This window comes from Lontra canadensis, unplaced genomic scaffold, assembly GCF_010015895.1.
Source record: "Lontra canadensis isolate GAN:19392208 unplaced genomic scaffold, GSC_riverotter_1.0 scaffold164, whole genome shotgun sequence".
In the NCBI taxonomy this organism is placed as follows: Eukaryota; Metazoa; Chordata; class Mammalia; order Carnivora; family Mustelidae; genus Lontra; species Lontra canadensis.
The window spans coordinates 1,267,397-1,287,734 of NW_022631158.1; the positions used below are offsets into that span (position 1 = coordinate 1,267,397).

A 20,338-nucleotide genomic window follows, 5' to 3' on the forward strand; every position below is an offset into this window, starting at 1 on the left:
AGACCACTTCGTAGCAACAACAATAAAGCATCTGCAATTAATTCTGGACTGGCTTCTCCAGAACTAATGTGACAACCCAGAATCCCAATCTCTAGTATGTTTGGATGTGCCAGAGACCAAGATGCTTTTCCTCCAATAGACAGTCAAGCAATATGCGAGAGGCCTGTGTATGTAACCCTCTGTCGGATATCCCCCTACAAATAGGCATGCCCACCACGCACACCGCACACTTCTCTGGCTCCATCCCGGGGCCCCATCAGGTGTCCAGAAAGACTGTAAGATAACCAAGCCCAGAACTGGTGCTGTTGACACAGAAAGAAGGATCCATCAGTAGCATATTTCTTTAATCATTGTTATTTACAATTTATCATCTGACAGACTTACAGAGAATAAATAAAGAAAAGAAAATATACAATGGGTATCTTGTTTCTTTTTCTAATACAGAGAACTTTTACGTATTCTATTTTGGGATGACTATGATAGTTTCAAGCAGAGATCAATCGGTTTGCTCTACCCCTTGATAAGACACATTTTCCTCCAAAGCCTACAAAACAAGGCCCAGAGATTCCTTCCTCACAGGAAGAGTGAGCCATGCTGGTTCAGAAACTCAGTCCTCAGAAAAAGATAGCAGACAACAGGGTAGAAGAACAGGATATCATGAGTAGTAAAGGACATAAAGTGAATAGGCTGGGTTACAAACTCTTGGGTGTGTTTGCAGGAATCCTACCCAATTCCAACCATTTCTAAGCCTCTTTTCAAGAAAACAGGTGATTGCCTCATCGCATTGTGCTTTCCCTTGAGTCTCTTTGCAAATTCTTCCCTCATATGCTTTTGGGAATGTGGGTTAGACAGGCTAGCTTGGGACTCTGATCCTTCCCCTTTAGGGGTTCTTGACAGGTGTCTGCTGGAGAAACCAGAAAGCTTGTTTCAAAATGGGCTGCGTTTGGGGCCAGAGTCCCTCCCTGCTGTTGACGGGGTGCCTTGAGCTAACTGCCTTGCTGCTGTCTAACTACTCCAAAGAATGATATAGATCTCCATAGATCTGTTTCATCCTCAGAAAATACACGAATGGAGAATGTACTACACCAGGTACGAGCCTGGGCACTTTTCTCTCTTTCTTCATTGGAAAATAAACTCTCTGCATTATAGCAAAGCAGTTCTCCCTAAATTCATCCCAGTTATGCTGGGTGACAAGTTTCAGTTTCTTTTATTCATTCCAAAAACAACACTCGGTGAATATCTGTTGAGTGCTCACTACGTGCTTGGAACTTGACAGGACATGCGGAAAGCAGTGTGAACCCAGTAACCGTCCCGTGACCCACAAATACAGCAGGTGAAAGATACCATCACAAAACTCACAGCTGTTTCAAGTCCCTACCCTCAGGTTATTTCTGTGCTTACATTTAATTTGGTCCAATATAGCTGTTGTTCCACTTAAGAACTGATATTCAGGCAAATGAAATGTCTCTACCATTCTGACCTTTGTGTTTCATCACACACTAAAGGACTCTATGCCATTGTACTCTATTCCTTCCACAAGCCGGTCCTGATGCCATTAACTAAGTGCCACCCAGCTCTTGACCAAAATACTGGTTTTAACCCTAAGTCCTCTGCCTGACACCATTGCAAACCCTACTCACTTATAGGAACCGCAGGAACCATCCAGAATGCCCCATGCCTGATTCTCTTGTCAGCAAGATCCATGCAGATCTCACTGCCCCTGTGTTTCCAAATCCTTCTAAGTTGTTCCTGGATTGTTCCAGATGCTAAATAGCCAAACTAGTCAGAAAATGTGGAAGCAGTCTAGGCAGGATATTGCTCGTTGATAAAGGAACAGATTAATTTGTTATATTCTCTTTAGAATTTTGTAGAATCGTACCCAGATAATATTCTTCCTGCTGCATCCAAGCAAAGCCAGGTTACAAATCAGAAAAGGATGAAGTGTCCAGAAACTAAATAAATACATGTTTAAAAAAAAAAAAAACAGTGAAATCTGCATAAGGTCTGTAGTCTAGTTAATACTATTACAAATGTGAACCTTCTGGGTTTGAAAATAGACAATGGTTATGGAAGATGTTATCAATGGGGAAAGTCTGGTGTTAGGGTAAAACTATTCTATTTTCCCAGCTTCTTGTGAGTCTTAAAAGTATTTAAAAATAACAAATTAAAAAAAGAAGATATGGCAAGTAAATAATTACCCACCGCTTGTCTGCCACCAAGCAATACAGCTAATTGTGCCAGAGAACTCAAAATGCCAGCAATCTAATCACTGTTAACCATTCTGGTCTCTTTCCATCTTGATTCAGCATTCCAAGACATTTACCACGTGGAAAAGACATTCATCTGTTTCTATAAAAATGCTAAATTTCAATTCAGAAGGATTTCCCAGCATAGATCAGGATCTGCAACTTCCAGAAATATTTAGAGACCTACCATATGCTCTGCCAGAAGTCAGAGGTCTTACTGAAGAGAACAAGATGGCAGGTATATAAATTCAAGCTCGGATCAAAGATTAATAGCCGTATGTTGGAGTAATCTAAGCCCTAACTTTAAGTTTCTTCATTTTTTTTTCAGTTTTGGGCAAAACAGATGCTGTTGTGTTTTAGAATATTTCCTTGGAACATCTTCCTCTCTCCCTCTTGCAGACACACCCCTTCTTCTGTTCCCCATTACTCAAAACACATGGCTTAGCCCCACATCATGGCTTTCTTGTGGGAAGTCTGGATGGGACTAGAAAAACACATGGTTCCAACGTGGCACATACCTCTTTGCACAGATATCAAACAAGACTTAGTCTTGCCTAACTTCAGCCTGGGGGCCCCTCAGAACCAAGAAGACCCTTCCCTGATGGTTGCTTACGTGTTTTTGTTAGGACTTGCCCTTCCTGAAGACTCTGAAAAGCTCTCTTCCTTTTCATACGCGGCACCTGCCTTTTCATTTCTTAATAAATACTTGCATAATCTCTATCATCCAGAATTCCTTTCTCTATTGTAGTTATCCTTTATCTTCAAGACACTTGCTTTTCTGCCCTCCCTCGGACCTCTCTTCAGAGATGCGCTCTCCTGCTTCAGCACAGACTCCCACTTGTGCCACCTGTTCCTTCCTCCCTGCCCTGCCCTGCCCGGCCCTGTGTCCTGTACCCTCCCTTACCTCTTTTTGTGTTGCCTCCTCTCTGGTCCCCCCCACCCGCCTCCCTCACTCAGCCACATGCACTTTCACTGCTTCATTTTTGACTCCACTTCCGTACAATGCTCATTGTTACACTGTCTCTTGCACTTGCAAGTGACCTTTCCAGAGCACGAAAACCACATTCTCTACCCAGTGCCCCTTCCCGCTCCAGATCTCGCCTAATCACATCTGTGTCCAGACGGCACATCAAGATGTGGACCTAGTGGTCAGCCCATTTACCGCAAAAGTATAAATTTAAATCCGCCATTCCACAAACACAATCTGGACATAAACTATTTCACATGTGTCATGAAGAGGACAACTCACTACACACTAGCAGGGCCCCGTGGTTGGCTGTCCCTTTTCCTGTGTCCCTTTCTAAAACTTCCCAGCTACATCTTCTCGTTGAGGTTGGAGCTACTTCTAAATTCAATGTACTAATCCTTCACTGTGTCCTCTGTTGGGTCTCTTGGGTCTGTGCAGCGAGGCTGTGCGGGTCTGACCAGGCTAGACGCTAGACCTGTGTCTATGACAGAGGAGGCTCAAAGCCGGAAAATGTGCGTCTTCCTCCCAGGAGAGGGTCACTGTATGGGACAATGCTTGCTTGCCAGCCACTTGAAACAGATCATTCTGTGACTCAAGGCCAGGAAAATCCAGACACACTAAGTTGATTTTCAATACGATTTTTTTTTTTTTATGGGATGATGGAATGCAGTGAGTTGAGGCAGAAAGGGAAAAAGAAAGAAGTGGAGAGATGAGGCAAAGATGGGGAAATGATGTTGTCTTCTCTTGCCACACAAGACATCGTGGGCACCGTGTGCATGGAGCTCTCCCAGAAGCAGGATGGACAATAGGCTGCCAGTCCTGATTTCAAGGCCCTTTGATTCTACTGCAGTGAGGTGATTAAGGTTATGTGTCTCTGGGACAGGGGCAGGGGGTGCCCGGATGAAACACTACTTCTGGATGGGTCTGTGAGGGTGTTCCCAGATGATGTTAGCATTTGAATGGGTGCATTGAGTGAAACACATTGCCCTCTCCCGCGCGTGCGCGTGTGCGTGCGCGCTTGCGCGCGCGTGTGTGTGTGTGTGTGTGTGTGTGTGTTGGGGGGGCTCATCAAATCCTCTGAGAGCAGAGGGAAATAGATGAAAAAAGATGGAGGAAGGGGGAACTCATGCTCTCTGCCTGACCGCTGAGCTAGAACATCTCCTGCCCTCTGTTTCTCAAAACGTTTCCCCGGTCTCCAGCTTGCAGGAGGCAGATGGTGAGACCCTGAAGCCCCATAACCATGTGGGCCAGTCCCTTATAATAAATTCTATACATCTAGGTATAGATATCCTATTGGTTCTGTTTCTCTAGAGAGCTCTCTAATACATGAAGTTGTCCTGGTCCTGAGGGCAGAACATAGGGGATAAGGACATGTCTGGCCCCGCACATATGAACTGAGATTGGGTCTGTGGAAACACCTGGTGACACTTCAGAGCACTGTACCGGTGGCAGCCATGACCGTTACTGTTATAGTAAGTTCCCTGCATGACTCCTTCTGCTGACCACGATTTTCAGAGCAGGAGAGGACCACATAAGGGAATCTGTATCAACTGTCCATCCAGTTATCCAGCCACCCCTGCACATTTCAAGATGGGAGAGGCTTTAAGACCCTCTAATCTGATGTCCTCATTTTACAGAGAGGGAAATGGGCGTCCAGAAAGGTGAAGTGACTTGTCCAAGGTGACACACTTGGCCTGGGGCAGAGTAGGACCAATTTCCAAACTAACGCTCTCCTGACTCCCAAACCTACAATCTCCACAGAATTAGTCCTGGGAGAGGCTGGAGCCCAGAATCAAAGGACAGTGATGGGGGCAAGTATATTCCAGGGTCACATCTGGGGATTTGGGAAGTTCACTTCTGCAGTAGCCTGGAGCGCTGCTGAAGGCTGACCAAGGGAGAACAGTCAAGTCCCTGAGCGACTGTGCACAAGGGGGACCAGGTGAGGGCTCCAGCAGCAAACCCAAGGAAGGACGACTCAAGACTATTTTTTCTGAGGTGGGGAAGTTTATTCTGTAAGTTTTTCTGATTTCTCTCAGCAGGAGCGGAGAGGCCTCCTTTCTTGCTTCCCATTAAATCTGAGCTGTTGTGGAGCACAGAGCTCCCAGTCTGTTCTGAGGGGACTCATTCGACAATGTATCAGTCTCCATGAGTTCTGAACCCAGACCTTCCCGATTTCTCTTCTGCTGCCCACGACATCCCCGAGTGTGTACGAAGCAGGAACAGGGAATGACTTCTCTATTGTGCTCACCCCGTGTCTCTCTGAAATCAAGGACTCTTAGGGAGAAAAAGACATTAAATACCATCTCATATGACCTTGTGTTTGAAAGCCTACATCTGAAGCTCTTCAGGGACAAAGGACTCTCCCCTCCCCGTTCCCCGCCCTCTGGAGGTGGCCCCAGAGCCCTGTGTGTTCTGTGGACTAGGCTTTCTTGAATAAGGAGTGGAAATCCATCTGCTTGTAACTTTCCCTCCTCAGCCCTCCTTGGTTAACATTCCGCAAACACGCAGATCTACTCCCTACAATACATGGCCTTCAGAGAGGGGTCCTCTAGGGGATACATCTGCCAAAAGAGCTGGAATATTTACAGAAGATGAACCTAAGGGCCCGTGATCCAGACATCAAAACACCAAGCTTTATGGATTCAAAACCAGGGTCTCAGCAAAACACACACCTGGAAACATCTGAACGAGAAGAGGACCTTCTGCAGAAATCACAGGTGAATAGCACACCTATTGCCTGTCCCCCACAGACCTCTTTTCCCATGTCCATTCTCTGTTCAAGAATCCTTCCGTGCACGAGGTACTTTTTTGGCAAGTGACAATCCCCCTTCACACAGCCTTGTGACAGACATTCTCTCTTATGCACATCCTCTGTATTGTCTACGCAAATAGACCACAGAGACATTACCCCTGACCCCTGCCCACGAGTGAACAAAACACCCACTCCAAGAAGCAGGGGTTTTTCAAGCACGTATCATCTGCTATGACAGGAGAGGGAAACACAGAGGGTAGGACACGTCCAGAGGGCCAAATTAGGAAACCAAGAAATCCATGACCAGTTGCTGAATACCAACCATTCCATCCGATTCTCCACACTTACCGAGTGTTTTCCCTAAGCCTCATCATGTTTCCTAAGACATTAGTATTCTTCAAGTTTTTCATTCTGAAAATACGTTTTTAAAAGGTGACATGGGAAAAACATTGTAGCATCTGCACATTTATAAACATAGCATATTTAACCTTTATAAATTATCTAAATTGTCTAGCCTGTTATCCAACACTTCGGTATATTAAGTAAGATTTCTTTACTAGATTTTATCTGTCCTAGGCTTTTTTTTCTTTTTTTAGTTTTTTAATGTAAAAAAAAAAAGAGTAAATATAGGTCAGGGGTAGAGAGTGAGGGAGTGGAGTGAAGGGAGCCCAGGGACAGAGAGAGAGAAGCCAACAAGCCTCCATCTCCTGAGCCCATTCAATGTCCAGATGGAGTGGCTTAGGCGTGGGTGAGTGAGTGGTAGGTCTCGCAAGAAGGACCTGGGCCATCGGAATGGGGCCAGGCAGTGACAGCGTCATTCGTCCCCTTGCTGAAGGAGCAGAAGGTGGATTTCCTGGAACGATGGACGGTGCTTGGTGTCTCTCCTCCAGCAGCTGAGCATCAGCTTGTACACAGAGTCCGGGCACATGGCAGGCTGCGGGAGGTACGTCTTGGAAAACAAAAGTCCACAAAAATCCAGAGTGTTAAGAAGGGCAAAAAGGAAGTGTAGCTGCATTGTGGTTTTATCTGCCTCCCCCGATGCTTGAGCTTGATAACTGAAACGTGTGTGGTGTCTGTCTTTCCCACTCCCAGCTGGGTCCCTGTCCCCTTCCCTTGTGCCTCGTTGTCTGGACCAGGATCTCCTGATGGACCACTCTGAGGTCCCAACCATCACGCAAAAGATGAACCTGAAGCAAAATGAGGACTCAGGCTGGAAAGCATGTGGTTAGACCACGAAACCCTCTGCTTATGACCCATGCATGTTGAGGTTGATCTTGGCCGAGCCAGTCATGGTGGGGCGGGGATGGCAAGTGTGTTGGTTGTCTCAGCTCCTCCCCTGGAATAGGACCCTGGCCAGACACAGACACTGCAGTGTATCCAGGTCCTGGGATGTACCTGTGTCGCTCCTACTGTCATGTTCTCTGTGACCCCCTACCCCAGACTGGACCGTGGAGAGGAGTCTGCTGACCACAGAGCCTGCCTCGCAGCTGATAGGGTTGAGAAATGACTGCCCCTGTCAAACGTTCAAAATGTCAAATGTTCAAAATGTGAATCCTGAAATGTTAGTAATAAAACTTAAAGTAATTAAATTTTGTAAAAGGTAATCGAGTATAAATTTGATAAATCATGTTTAGTAATTAATGTATTCAGTTTAATAAAATTTTATTGACAATTTAAACTTACACCTATAGGTGAGAAGTTTACTCAGCATATAATGGTAATACTTGATTTTGACCGAGGCTTCAATCAAATACTTAACTTTGCTATTCGACAATTTGGTGGTTGGTGAAAATACATTTGGTTCACTACTAGTATTTAGTGAAGATAAAACGGTGGGCCCTTTTAAGCTGAGTATTCAAAACTAAATAAGAAACATAAAATACTGGAGATGTTAGAAATTAAAACAAAACTAGGTCAACCTGGGGTCATGACAGATTTGTCCAGGATAAAAAACATCTTATCCCTCAGTCCACTCACTTATCTCTGCACACAGGAGTAAATTTGCCCTTTGTCATGGTAAGAAAGCAATTATTTTTATAACTAACAAGGATAATTTGGATCCCCTCTTCCCAAAATCTCTAGAGTGTCAAGATAAAATGAAATTCCAGGACCTCTCGCTCTTATTTTCAACCTGCATATTGTCTTACCGCTTGTCATTCCCTTATCTGTTGCTTGCTTCGATGTATTTAAGCCTTCAGAGAATCAAAATTTTATTTTGCACAAGAGCCTTCCTTCCATCCCTGGCTGTTGGATTGAGCTGCCATGCTCGAGGGTGCTGTGGCCAGGCCACTCTGGGGAGATTCAGTGCTCCAACTGCATCAGCTAGCCTTACGTCCTGCATCTCACAGGGATCTTACAAACTGAGCCAGCCAAAGAAATCTTAGAGTATCCTGACCGGGAAATGGGATCCTTGTCAGCGTGGGAATCTAGCTTTTCCCAAGTTCTGAAAAGCCACGGTCCAGGCACCTGATGGTCTCTGGGCATATACATCTAGAAACATGGCTAAATATTTAGTCCAAACCAAATTGTTAACCCCTGCCAGTAAATCCCTTATTCACTTTTAAACTTATATTTTTGTCCTTATATATTTTAACCAGGAGGGCAAACCACACAGTCCAGATCAAGAAACAGAGCAAACATGAGAAAGAGAATCTTATTTCCTGCTATCTTGGGGCTGGGAAAGAACCTGGCGTAACTAACCCCTTGTGTTGTCCAATGATCATGGGTTGCCGTGTGGATAAGGCAGAGGGTATGGCTGATAGGGCAGGGGCAGGGGTAACTCTCAGTCTTTCGCATCATCTGGATAATTAGTGACCAAAGGCTGCCACCCAGATGACTTACCTTCCAGCTTAGGCTAACCTGCTAAGTCAGGGCTTTCTTCTTCTCACCTTCCGGAGCACCTGAACCCACACCTGGCCGACCCCAGCTGTTCTCACCTGCCTCCCTTGGTCCCGGAAGAACTCTCCAGTATTCTCGATGACCTGCTCATCTGACAGCTGGGAATAGGGCTGCTCCTGGCAAAAGGTGAACGTCTCCCACAGAGTCACCCCAAAGGCCCACACGTCGCTCGCTGTCGTGAATTTGCCCTGTTTACGCAAGGAAAAGAAGAGGGCACAGGAGTGGTCTGTACGTAACAAAAGCAGGTAAGATCCGTAGGACCTGGGTACCCCGTCCACTAGCCAGGGCACAGAACACTGAAACTGCCATGATGTATATGGAGAATCTAAAACGACAAAGTCAAGTTGTTTTGACATCAAGCTACGGAGGCCGCTCTCTTGCCCTCCTGGTCTCTTAGGTCTACTTCTCCTGCAGATGAGACCCTCGAGGTACAGCCGTAAGCTATCTGACTCTCCCACTGAGTGTCAGAAGCTCAAACTTCAATGCTCATGGGAAAATGACCATGGGAAAATGCCCTTGGGAATGGCAATAGATGAATGGGAAATCGATCATATTTATGTTATAGACAGAGGAACCTAGTTTAAGGGCTGGGAGAGGTCTCTTGAAGAATCCAGGGCTCTGGCTCCCCAGATCAGTAAAAGTCACCTCTTGAAGGGGAGACCCACACGTGACAGCAATGGGAGTCAGGTGCTATCAGCACGTGTAAAATCGTGCATGTTTCCTATTCCATAAATACAATGCTCAAGTCCATGATGTTACTTATCCTTAGTTTTTCAGATCAGGAAAGTGAGACAAAGGAGGTTTACTAAAATCTCGAGAGTAAGGCCATGAGTAATGGAAAAACTAAGATTTGGAACAGGATTCTGTGTCTCTCACGTTGATCTGCTTTTCCAACACTATAGAATACCTCTAAAGGGAGCAATGCCAGATGGGTGAAGTACTGATTCACATATACAGATGATAAAGATCCTTGTGAGAACTCATGTAAACTGGGATATATCACAGCATCAGGCGTAATAGTGGGAAACTGGAAAGCGTTTACGTATCAAATTACAGAGACGTTATTAAATTACTGGACAGAGCTACCCAATGGGATATGATGCGGCCATTAAAATTGTGTTTTTGAAGAAATCTAATGACATAGGAAATGCTAACGATATAGAATTATATGTGCACAGTGCTGTCCTGATTCTGTAATGTAATTGTTGGTACCCACCAGTCCCCGTTATCTGCAGTTCCTCTTTCCATGATTTCGGTGACCCACATTCAACAGCGACCCAGAAGCAGAGCAGCGTCCTTCTGATGTACCATCAGAAGGTCAGCAATAGCCTCACCCCCCATCACAACATTTGCACAATGCACCCACTTCATCTCGTCACGTGGGCATTGTGTCATCTTACAGTGTCACGAGGAAGGGTGAGTACACGACAATATTGTGGAGAGAGAAACCATATTTATGTAACTTTTGACATTATATTGTTATAATTGTTCTATTTTATTACTAGCTACTGTTTTTAATCCCTTGCTGTGCCTGATTTCTATATTAAAACATTAAAATATACAATTACACCTTTATCATAGATATGTATATATGGGAAAAAAATCTTCAGTTTCAGGTGTCCACTGGAGGTCCTGGAACATATCCCCACAAATAAGGGGGAGACTACTGTATATACACATGTAAACACACACATATACACACATACATGTATGTACATATGTACACATACATAGACATATATATAAACACACAGAAATGTATGTATAGAAAACAACCCACAAAGGAAATATGCCAAAATATTAATAATGGTTATCTTAGTGAGAGAAAGGGAATAACTATATATATTTTTTCACTTTGAATTTAATTAATGAATCCCTTAAGAATATGAACAAGAAATACACAGATTAACTATAAATGAACAAAGCTAGATTGCTCTTGGGCTTTTCTCTGCCATGTTAAACGACAAATGACAAAATTACAGGTACACACCATTGTAGGAAGTAAATGTTTAAAGTCTAATAATTCCACAAATCAGCTAAGTGGTATAAAATCAATAATAAAATGTCTCAAATATGCAAGGTCAGAAAAAAATACCTCCAAGAAAGACATCTGGAAAAAAATCATTCACTCTTGGTCCAGAATACCAAGAGTTGAATAATAATTATAAAGGAAAGAATGATGAACTTAAAATAAAAAATAAATAGTAATACTCATTAAAATAAATACATAGACATCAGTCTAAATAATTCATTAGAAATATAGTTTGAAGTTAATACAGAAGAAAAATATTTTTTGTGGATAATATTTCTTTAAGTGATAAGATTTTTAATAAATTAATGAAGACCAATCGTTATGTCAAAAAGGTAGAGAGAGAAAAAAATGATACTAAATCCCTTATGATGATAGGTACATTTTTAATCTTTTCCCCAAATTTTCTATAGTAAGCATGTTACATTTTATCAGCAGAAATAGTCAAGTGTTAAGAAATAGTAATTAAAAAACAAAATAGTAATTAATTCACCCAAGGTAAATCATCTCAAGTCAGAAAATATCAACGTCTATTGTTTGCTTCCTACTGTCTCACATTTGTCTCTATGTGCCAAGTGCACCTGCCTACATGTCAGTTGCTGAGGTAGTGCTTAAAAACGTGAGGAACTCTAAGACACCTGGGTGGCTCAGTCAGTTAGGCGTCTGCCTTCAGCTGAGGTCATGATCTCAGGGTCCTGCGATCAAGCTCCGTGTCGGGCTCCCTGCTCAGCAGGGAGTCTGCATCTCCCTCTCCTTCTTCCCCTCCCCCCCACTCATGCTTCCTCTCTCTAGTTCTGCTCTCTCTCTCTTAAATGAATTAATAATATCTTAAAAAAAAAAAGTGACAAACTCACCAGCAAGATACTCTCCCAAGACATCCAGCGGATGGGGAGCACTGCCCGGCCCTGGATTCGGTAGTAATCACCGCTGTACAGGTTTCTGCTCATTCCAAAGTCAGCTATCTTGATGGTATAGTTCTTACCCACTAAGCAGTTTCGTGTGGCCAGATCTCGATGGACAAAATTAAGGGAAGAAAGGTACTTCATGCCGGAGGCAATCTGTGTAGCCATAAACTTTAGGTTGGCATAACTGGGGAATAAAAAAGAGGAAAGTGGCCTATGGGAAGAGAAAGCCATGAGAGGCATACGTTCTACAGCTGGTACCAATGAACTGGAGTTTTGACCTCAACATCCCTTTTCTGTTCTCAGTGCATCTTTGTGCTTTCCCCCAGAGGGCAGTGGTGCCATTATTCCCCACCAGGCCAGAATACTGACAAACTTGAACTTTTGATGCTCCCTGTCTTCAAAGCCCAGTTTAGTGCCACAAACACAGGGTAGAGCTAAGAGACTTGACATATTTACCTGACAGTGGGTGCGTTGCTGGAGGCAGAACTGGGGGGCTCGTGACGGGAAAGAAACTGATTGAGATCTCCATTCTCCATGTACTCAGTGATCATGCACAGAGGGTCGTCGGTGATGCAGACGGCTAAGAGGCGGATAATGTTTGGGTCCTTGAGCCGGGACATGATCTTTATCTCCTTAAGAAAATCATTCCTTTGGAGGACACAGACATAGGTAAACCCAGAGGTTCCCAGGGTTAGAGAAAAGAGGGGGAAGAAGACACAGCAAAGCCTAGTCCTACCCATTATCCCGAGGCTTGTTTCCCTTTGGATAACCTTTGAAAGGACAGAGATTGGTACCTAGAAACTATCTCATTCTACATACCCCGGAATAGGATGCACCCTTATTCAACTGCAATCTTTTTGAGAACATGAACCATGATCTGCTCACATATGCATCCCTAGAATCCAACAAAAGGCCCACCATATAGAAAGTGATTACCATTTGCTGAATCAAATATATGCTGCTAAAAACAAGTCTGCAAAATGAAACCTTTCCCTGGATATCCTATCTTAAGTGCACTGGGGTATTTATCTTTTTAAAAGCCATGGACTTTCTCTACTAATAGAGCAAAGAAATCTTTTATAAAGTGAATAATCATCTTCTAGTTTATCTGGTGCATCTTTTTTTTTTTTAAGATTGTTTATTTATTTATTTGACAGACAGAGATCACAAGTAGGCAGAGGCAGGCAGAGAGAAGATAGGAAGCAGGCTCCCTGCTGAGCAGAGAGCCTGATGCGGGGCTCGATCCCAGCAGCCTGGGATCAGGACCTGAGCCAAAGGCAGAGGCTTTAGTCCACTGAGCCACCCAGGGGCCCCTTATCTGGTGCATCTTTATTTTTCTCATACTGACTGTTCATAGTACAGGACATACCAGCAGTCCATCACAACACACTCTGAGCAGTCTGGTCAAAGCTGAGCTTTTCAAAGCTCACGGTGGCGATGTGGAGTCATTTCAAAAACAGTACTCACTTGGCCAAGACTGGAGCCATTTGAGTACCTAGTGACCACTCCTCCCTTGAGTCGAAAAAAATGGGCTCTCCCCTTCCCAGGAACAATATTTGTAAGTAAGACCACTAGCCCACATTCTTAAAACTATCAGAGCAGATCAGTTAGTAATCTCCTGTGAGTTTTCTAGCAACCCTGAACTGGGAGTCATACTGTATCAATATAAAAACCTTGAAATCAATGCATTCCTGATGTGACATTCCCCCTCTTTCATTCCCCCCTCTACTCAAAATCAGGGATTTCCACAGTTTGGGGAGCCCAGAGTCTAGGTCATCCTTCATGGCTAAATTGTAGTAAGCATAGGTGAAGGGACACCAAACTTCACCAATCAAAACAATGGGCAAAGGCTTTGTTATATCCTATGTTCTTTCTTCTTGCCACTCTCTCCAATTGTGTGCCAAGGTTAATATTAAGAATATTCCTCCTCTCTAAAGGACTCAGAGGATGTCATTTTTCATGCATACTAATGTCTTTAAGATTGAGGTTCTCACAGTTAAAATTCCAGTTCTCTTCTCTCAACTTTCTTTCTTCTTCATTCCACATCCTGTCCACTGCAAGACAGTGGAAACTCTATCACCATTCTTGGAATTTCCAATAATTTGGGGAAGAGGGATAATAAGCTTTCTCTTACTCTGAATATCAGTGAGACAAATCAAGTCAACACAAATGGGGAAATACATACGTTACCCAGATGTGCCAACTTCTCTGAGACAGAGACAACCAGCTTTCAACCAGCATGCCTCTCTGGGTGAGGATTAACTCACCATTACTGTAATGGAAAGGCTGTCAGACAACGGAGTATGGCTGGAAACTGCAATTTATGTAGTAAAGGATCCAAGAGACTATTAGCCAGTTTGGGGCACTGCTAAAGGACTGTAGGATCCTTTTGCTTTGAGGTCCATGGATACTTTGCCAAGTAGAGGTAGCTTCTCATTTGGGGGGTTGCTGGACATTGAAGAAAAGGAGCATAAGAGCAAAAGAGAAAAAAAAAAGGAATAAGAAAGTAAATAGAGATGCACATAAAGGAGAACAGAGGAGACTTAGCAAGAAAGTTGTGTGTGAACAAGGAAGTCGGCCAGGAGGCGGTAATGACATTCAGGAGTACGTCTGTGCATCATGGTCAAAGGAGCCCATATTCGGGCTGTTGTGTGTGTTGGGAAGTACAGCTCTATACAAAGGGAATTTGGAAGTCAACATGTAGCTAATTCAGTGGAAAGCGGACATCTGCATTTGCCAGAGATAGAGAAGACAGACGAGGACTGCAGGCCCATCAGAAAACGAGAGCACAAGAGTGAAAGGTAAGGCAGCTCACAGACCTTCCCATCTCAAAAGAAAGAAGTTGCTCACAGTTTCCAGGACTCTTTCTGATCCTGAAGGTGAAATACATAAAGGAAAATTCAAAATGCAGACCACAGACCTGGCATTCTTGTTGGCATCTGCTCGGAGCATTTTCACGGCCACCAGGACAGGCTGGTTGGCACTGACATCTAGGGCAAAATCTTTGTCTTTGAATTTTTCCATCCCCTCCACTTCACAGAGATGAACCTAGACAAAAGTCATCTAGTCTCAGCATCATCGTTTCTCCTGAAGATGGCTCAGTACTCTCGCTGGGCATTTTTGGGAGATAAGCTAACTCTTACAACTCAAGCAAAATCATCAAAGACTGTTAAGATACGTATAACATACCTTTCCTTCAAATAGCCGAGACAAACATGGGTAAAACCCAGCTAGTATGACATGTTACTACTTTATAAAAGATATATACATTGATTGGAACGTTAAATATGTGAACGAATCTACAACATAGCATTTTATTCCAGTAGGGTCCACTATAAAATGTTGCTCAGCATAAATGCTCCCATTTTGATTCAAGGAAGTTTAGTTACTGGTTCATACGAAACAGATGGCAATTTCTTCTCTAAGGTAGTCCCTTAGTGTGGCGTTAGGACTATAAGTAACCCCTACATAAGAGTAACAAAATAATGAGCATGTGTTTTCAACCCCGGGGACAGAATGACATCACGAAAAGATGCCATGAACCCTTCCACCAATACCAAACCCATGCAAGGGCAAAGCGTGCCACCCACACTGAAAACCGAGAACACATTCTTCTATTTCATCTGGATTTCAGATGGTACCGTTGAAGGGCTCCTGTTGCCACTTAAATCATGGGTTTGGATTCTCAAAAGGTTCACGTGACTGACGTAAGAGTGCAAAGTCACTATGACATGCATCGCTTGGACGGTGACCGGGAAGAGTGCTCCTCCTTATCTCAACTGGCAATTCATCCCCTCGTGGCTGAGTCTGGGACTCAAGTCAGGGGCGAGGTTGTTTTTGACCACTTTACATGTAACTCCCATAGAAAGGAGGAAAACAAAGTGGCTATCAAGTAGCAGGATGTTCTTGGGCAGTTTATCAAAGATGATCACATCTTACTCGTCCCCACCCTCTCTGTAACCTATTGTTAAAAAAAAAAATTGAAAATACTGAGTGTTTTTCACGATATCTGAAGTCTAGTGACTTGCTGGCTTTAAAAACTCCTATACAGAAGTCAGAAGACCCAGGAACCTTTCTGAGTTCTTTCGTAAGAGCGAGGTGGACCCAGTCCCAGCCTTCTAGAGGACAAGGCAAGGACAGATGAGGGAAGCAGACATTCAGGTACAAATCCACTTTAGAAGGGGTACTTTTCTGCTCTCCTGGCCATTTTTATTCAACTACTATCTTTGGGATACCAAGAACTGGAGACCCCACGAGGGGATTCAACTCACCTCCCCGAACTGGCCTTCTCCCAGCTTCTCCTTGAATGTCAGGAGTTTCCTGGGGAACTCTTCCACGGCCACATCTTTCCCTGAAAGCAGGTCCATGGTGACAGCAGGCACTGAGTAGGTGTTGCCTCCGGTCACCCCCTGCAGGTTCACGATGTCAGCCTCTGCATAGTGGGGCGCCCCCTCCGGCCCGCTGGGCTGGGCAGGCTTCACAACACCACTGCAGCCTGGGAAGACACCCGCAGTGAGTCCAACTCCAAGGGGCATCTTTGGAGATACTTCCAGGAAGAAAATCTGAGAGGAAGGCTAGGACATGCCCCGAAGACAGCCTACGCTACTCCACGCCATTCTCACTCAGAGAAGGGTTACCCTAGAGACTCTTTCTTGTGGCCTTCAGAATGTGAAACATCATTTTCTCTCTTCTTCTCAAACTGTGTGATCATTAACAACCTCCTTGACTAATTTGAGGGGATTGTGGTGAAACTAGAGGACAGTTCGTGTTACATAAGGGCAGGAGTATTAAAGTTGGAAGACTTCATCACATGTTTCTTTAAGACACTATCATTGGTTTAACAACCTACTTTAGGGATTAGACAACTTTCTGATGCTCTAGTTTAAAGCACAACCTTCCTTAAAAAAATTAAAATATGAGGGGGGAGATGTTTTAAGACTTTAGAAAACAGGTAAATTACTTTAGTCCAGCCTAAAATAAATTAGTTTATTCTTGCTATCTCTGTTGCAAATTAGTTTATTCTTGCTATCTTGCTATCTTCCTACAATGCCCTGAATTCAATGTGCTCCTTCAGTGTTTGCTATCCACTGAGCCATGAATACATGTGAGCTTCCTCACTTCCTTTGAAAAGACCCCTTGAAAAGCTAATGTGCTCCCAGTCAGTCCTGTCTGCTCCTCCATCTGGCTCTCCCCTGAACACAAGTTCTTCTACTGACTTGCATCACTCTTCAGTTGCTGACCTTCTGGAAAAGCTGCTGTGAGCCTCAGTGATGACCCCAGAATCCCTTCTGATGTCATTCTGCGGCACATTAAAAAAAAAAAAAAAGAAAACCACTGGATGTGAATCAGTTGGCCCTGTTTTCCCAAAGCAGTACTTTTCCTGAAGAAAGGCAATAAATATTTGCTGTCATAAGAGATCTTGTATTAGTCAAATACATTTCCACCAAAGAGAAATAAACAAAAATTAGATAAACTCTTGAGGGCCAGAAAATTGGGAATTCCAGGATGTCTTTAGCTTTATTGGTTCATTTTCTCCAGGTGAAATGCTAGTCCTGAATCTACCACTAATGATGTTTGGTATTGGGTGAGTGGCCTATCTGGGCCTCCTCAGCTTCTTCCTATGGACAATGAGGATACCAGACTAGCTGGACTGCTTAGGTTCTTCTGGCATTAACACTTTAGTGACACCCTTTATTTATTTTCTTTCTCTTCTGACCTGAGAGTCCCTTTAAACACCAACTATGTGATTAAACACCTCAGAGGCACTCAGATTGGGGTAGGAGCAATGGCAGATCAATCTAGAAAGAGAGTGTGGACTTCTCAGGGAAACGTGGACTGCTCTTGACAAAAACCAGATTTGGTTGAGTAGGAGTCAAGTGTCACGCCTTCATAATGCCTGTCAAGACATCTCCCTCATTCTCTGCCATGGTGTCATCCTCACCTGACTCTTCCTCTCCTGGAGCAAACTCTGGGAGTTTTCGTATCAACCTCGATGGCTCCTGGTAGTCAGGGCGAAGGGGAAAGATGCGATCATAAGTGGAATTGGACTCCTGCTCACTTGGCGATGAGGAGCGGTTGTTGTTGAACATGCTGGACTCGCTGGGCAGGGAGAGGCTGACTGTCATTTCATCATCCAGCATCCTCCGGGAAGCCTGAACGAGAAGGATGGGGAAGGCATATTGGCACAAAGAGGATGGGGCTTCCTCCTCTTCTGAGACCCAGGTCTTCCACTTGGGTGGAATGCCTCTCTATTTCTCTTCAACTTGGCAAGCATCGTGACAGGGGTGTAGTCTGGATCCCCAAATGCCTGGGTCATAGAAACTTAGAATAATCCTTCACTGATTGCTTCAAGGCAGAAATTGACCCCCCTAACTTTCGTGTTGTCAATATTCATTAACTTTTATCGAAGCAATATAAACATTATTTACCTGACACTATGAGAACCTATCAGTTATCAATGAAAGATCTTCTCAATCTTGCAGAGTTTTTGACGTTCTATTAAATAATAGGTTTTTGCAGACTTATCCCTTAATTGGTTTGATCTTGTGTAGACACATTAAAATGCTCATTCATTCAACAAATTCACTGTTACATGATGGATCAATAGTCTAGCACTGAAGGTTAGAGTAATACGCCCTCAATCCAGCATTTTTACTAAGCAAAAATAAAATGGCTATAAAAATGGGCAAGGAAATCCCTGGAGATACTGAGGTGAATTATACCTAATAAAGGAAGAAAAAGAATAAAATAACAAATTGTTTTGGCATCCTATCCAATGTGACGTACCTGCTCCTTCCAAAGGAAAATGCCAGAATCTGAATACATCTGACTATTTGGATTTGAACATGTAAAATATCCCACTACAACAAACACACTTTGAATGCTCAATGGAGAGACCTAGATATCTACTTTGTTCCCTGGACTGAAAAGTCCTTTGGTGCAATAACACCCCCAATACTGAGCATGGAACCCAGCACATTGTAGGTACTCAATAAATATGGGTTAACTCTCGCAAAGGAAAAATGTTAAGGACACTACCAAAATGATCCTACAAATATTGATTACTCTAAAGCTATTTTGAGTAATGTTTCTTGAAATATATACATACGCTTAAGGGTTTTACACACACACAGACACACACACACACACACACACACACATCTGTCCCTGGGAAAAAATCTTGTGCCATTCCAGAGAATCTGGAATTTTATTACTAGGATATGCAGGGTAGAAGAATTTCTTGAAGGACAAAGTTAAGTATTTCAAGGCAAAATTGTTGCCCTCCCTTTTACTTGAAGGGTCTCCAATCCAACACTCCTCTTCCAGCCCATGGAAATATTCCAATCAGACTCTGAAGAAAGACCCAGAGAAGTATGGCAAATTCTGGCTCCAATGAAGAGAAAAATAGTTCGTAGAATAAATAACACAGATTCCCTCTTCCCAATTAAAATGGAGTCATAACAAGATACTCAGTAAGACACACATCAGCTTCAAGCCATCCCATGAACATTGAGTCCACCAGCTTCTACTACCACCAGCACTCTTCGTTGTCCCTCACCCTGAATTTAGATACCCAGTGTGCTCCAGCATTCTAGAAGAAAGGTTTTGAACAGCCTCACAGTTCAGAGTTTCTAAAACCTCTCAGTCCCACATCGATTTGAACTCATTGATCAGTGCAGATCTCTATGGTCAACTCTAGAAACCCTCAACCATCAGCAGACACCAAGAGCATCAGATACTTAGCAGAAGTGCCCAGAGAATTGCTTTCTAGCTTAAGAAGCCAAGAAAAGTCATACATATTCTATCTTTGGTAGAATAGATATATATTGGAAGGAAAAAAAGTTTATAAATTTCAAGACTGACAATTGGAATGAGCATAGAAAATAGGATATCAGTTATATGACCTTGCGCAAATGACATTTTCTCAACAGAAAAAGCATTAAATACAACCACTGGGCCCAGCTCACCATTATTCAATGAGGTCCAAGTAAAATAATACATGTGAAAAAAGGCCTTGCAGATTGTCAAATGTTAGACAAATGTGTAAATATTATTCAGATAAGTTAGACTGGACAAAGCAAATCTGAGGGGCCCAGAAAGATGCATAATCATAACTCCAAATACATAAAGAAGTAGAAATAGGACTATGAAAAAGTTGGCTTGGATATTAATGAGGTTGAATGTTTTTCTGTGCATGTGCGCGCGCACACACACACACACACACACGCAAACAGTAACAAAAGAGAAGGAACAGCATTATCAGATATGTACGAGTTGTTCATCTGTTAATTTTTTCAAAAAATACAGATGCATGCACTCCCTTCCAAACCCGTGCTCAAAACCTTCAAGCAAGATATTTGAGTTGAGATCCAACAGATTAGGAATAGTTTTCTGAGTTTTCTAGGGAGCTTCCAAAATCCCCATTCTAAACATGAGAAAATGGACTTAGCTTATTCTTTTCTGACTCCCTTTAGCACCAAGCTTCACCACTCCCATGCTTCTTGGTGGCTTCAGTTAACACTCTAAGTATTTACAAGATCT

General features: G+C 43.3%; 1 protein-coding gene across 3 annotated transcripts in view; it reads right to left on the minus strand.

Moving 5' to 3' along the window:
* Positions 1 to 5,197: 5,197 nt before the first annotated feature.
* The window catches only part of DDR2 (discoidin domain receptor tyrosine kinase 2), a 144,176-nt gene continuing 129,035 nt past the window's right edge, over positions 5,198 to 20,338 (minus strand). For all 3 annotated transcript variants that reach the window (XM_032845463.1, XM_032845462.1, XM_032845464.1), the window contains 7 exons: positions 17,739 to 17,949; positions 16,069 to 16,292; positions 14,718 to 14,845; positions 12,254 to 12,445; positions 11,747 to 11,981; positions 8,902 to 9,051; positions 5,198 to 6,914 (listed from right to left, as the gene is read on the minus strand). In XM_032845463.1, the coding sequence (XP_032701354.1) occupies positions 6,780 to 6,914; positions 8,902 to 9,051; positions 11,747 to 11,981; positions 12,254 to 12,445; positions 14,718 to 14,845; positions 16,069 to 16,292; positions 17,739 to 17,949 (1,275 nt within the window). In that variant the 3' untranslated portion in view covers positions 5,198 to 6,779. The remainder of the gene's footprint in view (positions 6,915 to 8,901; positions 9,052 to 11,746; positions 11,982 to 12,253; positions 12,446 to 14,717; positions 14,846 to 16,068; positions 16,293 to 17,738; positions 17,950 to 20,338) is intronic.